At 42.3% G+C, this 10,559-nt stretch overlaps 1 protein-coding gene across 1 annotated transcript in view; it reads right to left on the bottom strand.

Moving 5' to 3' along the window:
* Positions 1–3,065: 3,065 nt before the first annotated feature.
* pdgfc (platelet derived growth factor c) overlaps positions 3,066–10,559 on the bottom strand; it is a 100,630-nt gene continuing 93,136 nt past the window's right edge. Inside the window, exons 5-6 of the mRNA XM_060927221.1 lie at positions 9,407–9,627; positions 3,066–4,672 (exon numbers count right to left, since the gene is read on the bottom strand). Of these exons, the coding sequence (XP_060783204.1) occupies positions 4,568–4,672; positions 9,407–9,627 (326 nt within the window). The 3' untranslated portion in view covers positions 3,066–4,567. The remainder of the gene's footprint in view (positions 4,673–9,406; positions 9,628–10,559) is intronic.

Genomic DNA, 10,559 nt, shown 5'->3' with positions numbered 1-10,559 from the left:
GCTCATTCTCCATTGGGTAGAGTGATGTAATACACGTAGGATAAGCGATATGCTAACAATATTGCATGCTGTCAAACCAAATGAATGAAGCCTGTGAGAAGGGAATAGAACACATGTTTATTCCATTGAAAAAGTGTCCTGTATGTATAATAATTCCTGATATTTCACTCCGATGGCGTCACTCCCAGTGTTTTCCTGCTGACTAGATGCGTGTTGTCAAATTGGCGAAGAAGAACTTTATTCAGTACACAGTTGTGAAATTTCCTCTCTGCATTTAACCCATCTGAAGCAGTGAACACACACATGCACACACACATGAGCAATGACCACACACACACACACACACACACACACACACACCCAGAGCAGTGGGCAGCCATGCTAACAGCACCCGGGGAGCAGTTGGGAGTTCAGTGCCTCGCTCAAGGGCACCTCAGCCCAAGGCCGTCCCATATTAACCTAACCTGCATGTCTTTGGACTGTAGGGGAAACCGGAGCACTCAGAGGAAACCCACGCAGACACGGGGAGAACATGCAAACTCCATACAGAAAGGCCCTCGCCGGCCACTGGGCTCGAACCCAGAACCTTCTTGCTGTGAGGTGACCATGCTAACCACTACACCACTGTGCCGGCCAACCAAAATTGAACTGGTTCAAAATAAAAATTCTTTTAATTCGCTTGCATATTTTTTGTGGATGTGTCCATATAAGATAAAGAACATTATAAAGTGGAACGGAGATATGAAATTTATCTTCTTGTGTTGAATCGTCATCAATTCTGCCATGATGCCGCTTTCAACCTCTTTTCAAATCATCTCATCTCATTATCTCTTGCCACTTTATCCTGTTCTACAGGGTCGCAGGCAAGCTGGATCAAATCCCAGCTGACTACGGGTGAAAGGCGGGGTTCACCCTGGACGAGTTGCCAGGTCATCACAGGGCTGACACATAGACACAGACAACCATTCACACTCACATTCACACCTACGGTCAATTTAGAGTCACCAGTTAACCTAACCTGCATGTCTTTGGACTGTGGGGGAAACCGGAGCACCCGGAGGAAACCCACGCGGACACGGGGAGAACATGCAAACTCCACACAGAAAGGCCCTCACCGGCCCCGGGGCTCGAACCCAGAACCTTCTTGCTGTGAGGCGACAGCGCTAACCACTACACCACCGTGCCGCCCTTTTCAAATCAACTATAGCCAAAGTGGATTAATCTGAACAGTCATTTCCTGTTGTCTCATCTCATTCATCTCATTATCTCTAGCCGCTTTATCCTTCTACAGGGTCGCAAGCAAGCTGGATCCTATCCCAGCTGACTACGGGCGAAAGGCGGGGTTCACCCTGGACAAGTCGCCAGGTCATCACAGGGCTGACACATAGACACAGACAACCATTCACACTCACATTCACACCTACGCTCAATTTAGAGTCACCAGTTAACCTAACCTGCATGTCTTTGGACTGTGGGGGAAACCGGAGCACCCGGAGGAAACCCACGCGGTCACGGGGAGAACATGCAAACTCCACACAGAAAGGCCCTCGCCGGCCCCGGGGCTCGAACCCAGGACCTTCTTGCTGTGAGGCGACAGCGCTAACCACTACACCACCATGCCGCCCCATTTCCTGTTGTAGTGTAGATAAACAAAAATTCCAGAACGCCGGAACTGATTGTGATGTTGTTTCTGCATTAGGTTGAGTTTAATTTCTTGTTGTAGTGATGGGTGGGTAATGTGGATCAACAATGGACCAGCATGTTGTTGAACCAACCAACCAAACTGGCCAAATTACATAAAGATCAACTGGTTTTTTTTTTTGCAGAATGGTCGATCTGCAGTCTTACAGACCTCAAAACACACCCACCTTTGTACATGACACACCCAGTTCAGTACACAACACACCCACTGAGCTAACGCATGTTAACAGCAAGGAAGTGTCGAACCCTAACCGTAACCTGTAGTCTAATAAGACCGGCACAGTGTGCAAGATAACAGCTCTGGGAAGTGGGCATGTAATGTAGTAGGCGTGTCATGCATGTACTCTGCATCCAAAGTCATTACATTACAGGCATTTAGCAGATGCTCTTATCCAGGGTGTTGTACAACACATCCAGAGCAGCCTGGGGAACAGCTGGGGGTTCGGTGCCGTACTCAAGGGCACTTCAACCATTCCTGCTGGTCCAGGGAATCAAACCAGCAACCTTCTGGTCCCAAAGCTGCTTCTCTAACCATTAGGCCATGGCTTCCACTAGTCATCCATGCTGCCTTCAAACGGAACTCATGAGTTTGTGATTATGACATAAGAAGACGTGAAGACGAAATGCTCAGCGTTCAAGTGGTAAGTCGTCGTGAGAACATCGCTGCTAGGCAACAGCATAGTGAAGCTAACAAAGCTAACGTTAACAATTTGCAAAGCTAATGTGATGACGCGAATGCAAAGACATAAGGAAAACATGAGGTTGTTGGGAAAATCAACATTTTCCTCAGATATATTATTAAATAACGAAGAAAACACCATACAACTAAAATTACAGTATATTAACGTTTTTTCATTCATCAAAAAACGTCCCTCCATGTCCTTCACCGTTTGTGAAAACGTCACCAAAGACGTCACTCGGAGTCAGCACACTTCCACTTCCGACATCGTGAACACCACAAGAGGGGGGCGTTCTTTCACAAGGACTCTTCTGGTGAAGACGGTAAACACAATCCCATCTGAAGCCACCATAAGACCGACTTTGTGTGTGTGTGTGTGTGTGTGTGTGTGTGTGTGTGTGTGTGTGTGTCCAGGAAACTACAAGCTCATAAAAAGGTATTTTCAGATTTACCCGTGTTTGTGTATCGGCTCTCTCGTTCATCATGCGGAACATTTTATTATTTTTTTCATTGTCCTGCTTCTCCATTTTGATTATGTTTAGGATTTTTTTAAATGAAATTGTGGTTAAAGTGTTAATTTACAGGCTGTGGGATGATCTGTGGAATTCCAGATTGTTTCAGTGAAAAATTTGGATGAATTTGGTAAAGATAAAACGACAAACCGTTATACATTCACGACAGAGAATTTGAGAGAATTTGCATACTTTATTCATCACATGCACACTTCAAGCACAGTGAAATTCATCCTCTGCATTTAACCCATCTGAAGCAGTGAACACAGCCACACCAGAGCGCCCGGGGAGCAGTCAGGGGTTCGGTACCTCACTCAAGGGCACCTCAGCCCAAGGCCGCCCCACGTCAACCTAACTGCATGTCTTTGGACTGTGGGGGAAACCGGAGCACCCAGAGGAAACCCACGCAGACACGGGGAGAACATGCAAACTCCACACAGAAAGGCCCTCGCTGGCCACGGGGCTCGAACCCAGAACCTTCTTGCTGTGAGGCGACAGCGCTAACCACTACACCACCGTGCCGCCCACTACACAGCCATTGTTAGATGTTTAATTGAATTAATGGCTTCTTAAATCTGTACATTATCATTTTATTAAAATTTTAGTGTTGTTTATGCTATATACATATTCTGTTTATTGATCTGATTGATTTTTTTATCATCATTTGGCCTGAGAATCCAATTTTAGGCTTAAACAGATCAATCAAAGGGCAAAAAAAAAAAACCTCTTTGGAGAACTTTGTGTCTCTATTCGTCACGTTTGGAATACGATCTGATAAGAGCTCATTCAACACTGTGGATTTTGCCGTGACAGATTGGAGACTCATTAACACAATAATAAAGAGGAATTTTTATGTAAAAAAGAGTGTGACCATGTGATCCGCATGAAAAAAGGCGTTACTGATAAAAACAAAGATACAGAACTTAAGAAAACCAGAACAGGAACAGGAAGGCTATTTACATCACAGAAATACACAAAACTACAGAAAGCGCTCACTCGGGCCTCCTGGCTCATCTCGAGCCCCACCATGGGACATTTGATGAATGAGCTGCACAAAGGACACTAAAAAAGAAAAAAAAGAAAAGAAAAAACCCTCTTTTGCACTCTTTTCTTTCCCTGAATGTTCTCCTCGCCTCCTTTTCAAGAGAATGCCAAGAGACACTTTTATCTTTCATATGGAGCCAAATGTAAGGTAAAGAAGACGTAAGCAGTCTCTTGGTCCTCCTTCCTGTCTGTGATTAAAAAAGTCAGTTGAGTAAAAGGTGGAGGTTCTCCTCTGGTCCACAGCGACCTCCGGGGATGAGGTTCATGGTATCAAAAGCATCATAAAAAATCCAGTGAAGTTTTGAGAAGGATGAAGAAGGTCAGAAGGTAAAAACAGAGAACAGGAAATGCTCATATCCTTTTTCAGAGCGTAATTAGAAGCAAAGATCATATTTAAAAAACAACAACAACAACAAATCTTTTTGTCCATATTGTAAGTGTTAAATGATCCATCATCTTACTCAATATTTCAACTGGACCAATGAAGAGTGCTTTTTTTCCACAGATCTGTGAGATGACCAACACTGGAGCCAAGTCCACATAAGACCAGTTCATCTCTCTGTTTTATTAATGTGAACATCATAGGAAAAAAAGTCCATTGAATAAATATTTCCTCATCGAAGCTCCTTGTTCAGTCGTTCTTACACTCGCAGTTGCACTCCTCATGATGCTCCAACGCCACATCTGTCAGCGACTTCTGCGAGCCTCGACCTGGTCTGAACTTCAGCATCAGGACCTTCAACCACACCAAGAGACAGAAATGAGACTCCGAGTTCGACCCAATAACAGCCGAGTAATTTTCGTTTCTTTCTTTTTTTGAAAACCATTATACATTATGGACAAAGAAACGCAAAGAGGATTAAAACATTATAAAACAGTAAGAAATAAAATATGATTATAGAAAATCCATCCATCCATTATCTGTAGCTGCTTATCCTGTACAGGGTCGCAGGCAAGCTGGAGCCAATCCCAGCTGACTATGGCGAGAGGCGGGGTACACCCTGGACAAGTCACCAGTAGGGTGGTCCCGAAATGTATGGGAAATTTTTTTTTTTACCAAAACATTTCGACCACCCTATCATTTTTCTACATAGGCTAAAAGAAGACAACAAGCAAAATTTCAGAAAAATTGGTTAATATTTAGAGCAGTGGCGGCTGGTAGTCTTTCAAACGGGGAGGCTGGTTGGTTACGATATTTCCAGATTTTAAAAGAAAAAACATCAGTTTTGCCCATACTCTTGCCTCTGATCTGGCTGATTGTTGGCAGGGTCACAAACTGTGAAATAACAGGTTCTTTTGGCCCATTAGCCTACTGTCCAATATACATGATGGTGGTGTTGGGGGGGTATATTTTAATATTTTATATTTTAAAATTGTGGCATGTTGTTTAAAAATTGATCATTATTGAAAGCAGCTCTTTGTCAGGAACCTCAGCAGTAGAGCTGGGTGCCACACATTTCATTCAATGACACTTTCCTTATATTTTACTTATTTTGACTGAGAAATGTTTTATTGACAATTTTGATAACCCTTCACTTTTAATCCAGGTCTGTAGTGTGAAATGTTCTCGGCTGTGTTTTTGTTTAAAAATGTTTTCCAAATTGTAGCTGTGTTTAATTCATATCCAGAAAAATATATATTCCAATATAATATACTCAGCATAAACATTTTAAATAGATTCTATATTTTTGGTCCATCCATGACATATTACTAAAGTAGCCTATTTACTGTTGTTGATGTGGGTCACTTGCTGTTAGCCGATTCACTTTCTCGTACCAGGAGAGCTGAAAGGAACGAGTATTATTCCCTACCTTTTTCACCAAGTCAATTTGAGGCGTTGGTCTACCCTGCTCTTTAATTTTAATTTTTTCCTCGAAAGGAAGGCTGGCAAATGGCTTCGCCAAAATTAAATCAGCAATGCTTGGCATCCGTGCGCAGCTTTCTTGCTAGCTGACTAGCCCCCTCAAGTTCAAGTTCAGTCACTCAAATAAACGAAATTTCTGGAACTAAGATAGCAAACTTGACAACACTATATTTACACTTTATTTACAATGAAAATATATACAAACTAAAAAAGCTGGTAGAAACCGTATGTAATGAATGAAATCGAAATGTAAGCCGATCTCTTACAATACACCACAGGACTTGCGAATCCGCATGGGACTGAACTGAAATTCACCGCTGCCTGTCTATATTTGAAACGAGCTGTCAATCAAAGAAAATATCCGGCCGCTTTCACCAATCACCAGTCTCCTCGCGGAAACTGCCATGTCCCTCCCATGTGAGGCTGGGAGTCCGTGGGCGGGTGTTTTCGCAGTATTTGTCCAATAATCGTCTTGCATTTTGAGATTGAAAAGCGCAGAGCTCCCAAATGCCATTGAAGTGCACTGAGGCTGGGAGTCCGTGAGACTCCGTGGGCGGGTGGTTTCGCAGTATTTGTCCAATAACCATCTTGCATTTTGAGATTGAAAAGCGCAGAGCTCCCAAATGCCATTGAAGTCCACTGAGGCTGGGAGTCCGTGAGACTCCGTAGGCGGGTGGTTTCACAGTATTTGTCCAATAATCGTCTTGCATTTTGAGATTGAAAAGCGCAGAGCTCCCAAATGCCATTGAAGTCCACTGAGGCTGGGCTGCATCGCGCTGTCACGAGGGGGAGAAACTCACGCACACATTAAAGTTATAAGGGAATGAATTCGCACTGTAGTGGGTCGAGCACATATATCTCTATGATTCTGGATCTGAAATAGCAATGTTATAAGGTCGGCTATAACATAAGCCTAGCGCAATTCATCCTACACGATGTTCGTCATTTTTAGAGGAGGCTGAGCCTCCCTCGCTGTCTTAGAGCAATCGCCCGTGATTTAGAGGTGCCACACGAGGTTGCAAATCAGGTGAAGCCATTAACATTAGTTGGTGTGTAGACTTTGCAGAGAAGATCTCAAACCCCCAAAAAGTCACAGTTCTAGAGGGAATATGCCACTTCTATGAAAAAGAAGAGGCAGGAAGAGTTTATAGACTGATAGAAGGTTAACTTTCATGCATTAAGGGGTTCTTAAACAATGAGCACTGATCGTAATATGCTGATGAAGTTGTGAATGTTTTTCTTTCTATGTTTTTCAGATGGCTAGCAACAGTAATACAAGTAGTACCGGTGGTGCAAAGCACAAAACCAGAAAGGACAATTACGTTTGGTTAATGGAGCACTTGCATGTGACATCACATCCGATCCAGATTGTAAACAGACGCCACCTTGTCGGTCAAACGCCATATTTCAGCCTTCTGCTTCTACTTCTGCTTCTACGGTACCTTTTCTTCTGGAAACCCTACTATATACAATTCTACTACAACGTCAACTCCACTGAAAATCAATAAAACATAAGACGAGTGGAATCCTGTGTCCGAGTCCTTCCCTTTCAAGTGTAGGAAACCCATGATGCTCACATACACTTGACAGTAGGCTGCCACGGGACCCTGACAGGCGTGCAAAATGGATTGCTGCCATAAGGTATACCATATATACAGTAATAGTGATAGACTACTGATACTTGATCTAACTGAAAATATAAAATATTCAACCATAATAGTGGATATGGCGGCGCATGATGGGGATGCTGTGACTACAAGCTCTCCCTACCTGTGCACGTTTTTTATGTTTTTTTGTGTGTATTTTTGCGTGTTGTTCGTCTGTACCGGACTTCAATATCCACTACAACCGTATGGACTTACTGGACATTGGTTTCCAGCAGAAAATGACGGTTTGTAGCAATTTCCATCGCATGCACAACATTCCAGACGAGATAGCGAGACCAGCAGGGTCTCAATACTTAAGTGACTTACCCATCCAATGAGGATTGTTATTTTCTTGTTTACAAGATGCCACATCTGAGGGGGGCTGACAAATCCTGAATTTCTGTAAAGATAACTGTCCAGAGATTTATAAGCACGCAGTGCTTCACCACTGAACAGCGAGGGAAAGTTAATGAGGTAATTATACACATCTGGGTATTCCACCTCTGGCAGTTCAATATCCACCGACACGGTCGTGAAAACTACGTCCGGTAATCGATAAGGGTCACTAATCTGTAGGTCGTTTATTTTAGACATATATCTAGTTATCTGTTCATTAGAAAAATGAGCCGTGTAGTCCATCGGTTGAAATTGATCCATTTTGTACACGAGTGCAGCAGTATTCAGCGGTGTTTTTTACCGACAAGATGGCAGCTGTTTACATTCCGGTCACGTGACTGCAAGAGGTCTATTGGTCCCACTTCCAAGGAACTGTCTGGGAGAAAGCTTCCTTCTGCTAGGGAAGTCCTTAGTGTGTTCTTTTATCTCCACAAGATACCATAATACCGAAGGGTTTAGAAAATCACAGACAAGTAATAGCTATTGTTACTTTGAACACAGGAAGTTATAGTACTGTATTGTTTGTATTAATATGAAACAGTTAATAAGCCACATTATTTTATATTGTGTCTTGAGTGAAAACTTTAATGGCTTTGTGGCACCTCTAAACATTGTTCAATCTTAACCAAATTTCACACAATAACTTCTTTTAGGCAATGTAAAAAAAAAAAAAAAAGGTAAGGCGGTCGTACCAAAATCCTAAAAAAAAAAATTTGGGACCACCCTAGTCACCAGGTTATCGCAGGGCTGATTATAGTAAAATAATCCTCTTTATTATACCTCTTTATTCTTCAGCGATTGTCCAGCAATTACAATCTAATTTATTAATAATGACGCATCATGATTTTTATCCATTTAAAGTTGCATTTAATATTGTGGAACGTCCATGAAACTAGTTAATCCCTGCTCTTACTTTCATTATAAAAAGTGCAGCTTGTCAGAAGGTTCGAGTCTCGGAGTTTGGAAAGTGAAGATGAGGGTAAAGAGCAGTTCGAGTCCCAAGAACAGCACAGAAATGGCATTTGGTAAAATAATTACATTTCCATCTGTGGAACTGAATATCACTGAATAACAAAAGTACGGTATAAGTGCAGAAAAACAGAAATATTCAGGTATAACAGAAGGATGTTCTGTCTTTTTATTTTCATGAGTACAGTACTGAGAGCCAGCGTGCAATTACAAAACAGTATACTGTCATATTTTCACTGAGCCTTATTTCAGGTGTTTGTTTTTTTTCCAAATCGAATAAAAATCCCTGTATTTTCTCAATCAGTGAAATGTATCTGAGGTTTGAAGCGTCCAAACTGACCATGTAACAACTTTATGGAAACACGGAACACTTTTCTGGTGAGATATAATCAATCATTTTCCAGTCCTAGCTTTTTGGGAATATGCAAATGTTTGTTGGATGCCGGTAAGCGCTTTCACAACTTTGGAAAAAAAAAAGGTTAATTAATAACTATTTTCCAGACTGATGTTAATATTTAAAACGTCACAACCCCAGCAGTGCTTTTGAGAAACTGTGAAACTGTGAACCGAGAACTCCTCGGAGTTTATAGTGTACCTCGTGGTACTTTTTGGTCACTTTAGTGGGCGTGCACTGACACTCGTAGCAGTTGTTCGAACAGCAGGCGCAGTTTCCACCACATCGCTTCACCAGCAGGCAGCTGGGCCAGAAAATCACGTCCGTCCTCTTCAACTCCTCACGCAGGGACACCGAATAATTACGTGGAGTGCAGCTGTACAGCCGGACCTCCTCCCGGAGCAGGTTCAGATCCACCACGCCTTAAAACACACACACACAGACTTTAGACAGCTGTTTAGTCCAACTTTCATTATTACCCTGAGACACAGCAAGATCCAAAATGTCTGAGTCTAGAATCAAGAAATGTAAATCAAATGCTTCCTCAGCTGATCCTTATTATTCAGGAATTTGTTATTCAGTACTGGGACAAATCCACTGCTTTGCTGTTTTAGAAATTATCTTATGAAATTAAAATTCGTCATTAAAGCTGTACTGCCTTTCAGATTTTTTCAAGTTTACATCATAAAAAGAATTTTCCCGACACACAATTATTTTTGTTTAGTGACTGAAATCTACTGAATTTGAATCACAGACTTCAAATTTTTTTATTTTTTTTTAAATACAACAATTAATGAATTTATCTCCACATGGCTCTAAATTCTCCGCTATTTTTTCCTGCTTCCCCATGACCCAATTCAAGATACTACATTATGCATCACGTGGTGGGCTTTCCCCGTTCACGCAAGGCATTGTGGGATACAAATTTGAAACAGGAGAGAAAAATGGAGGACGTGAGTGTGCGAATGAAATGTGAAAGAGCGACTACAGTAACGGAAACAAAGCGAGAAGAAAAGATGTTATGTTCTATACGAAGGAAAGGAAACGCAGGACCAAACTAATAAATATGGGCGCTCAGCGAGCACCTCGGTGTGATCAGCTGTTCGTTTAGCGACAGAATGATGGAACTGTCAGTGCACGCTCAAAGGGAAACCTGTAGATGGCAGTAATGCAACACTGTGGATGCCAGCTGCTGTAAAACCCAAAAGAAGAAGAAGGTAAACCTGCGCATGCGCACACGGACTTCCTCTGTCTGCTTGACTGCGCCAAGCGAGCGATTTCATGCACATTATTTGCTTTAATCCCCTCAAATTAAATAACTTCCCAGCCACAGAATGGCCTGATATTTTGTGAG

The sequence above is a fragment of the Neoarius graeffei genome, chromosome 8, assembly GCF_027579695.1.
Source record: "Neoarius graeffei isolate fNeoGra1 chromosome 8, fNeoGra1.pri, whole genome shotgun sequence".
Classification (NCBI taxonomy): domain Eukaryota; kingdom Metazoa; phylum Chordata; class Actinopteri; order Siluriformes; family Ariidae; genus Neoarius; species Neoarius graeffei.
The sequence above is the reverse complement of the archived record's forward strand: the minus strand, read 5'-3'. Positions and strand labels throughout refer to the sequence as shown.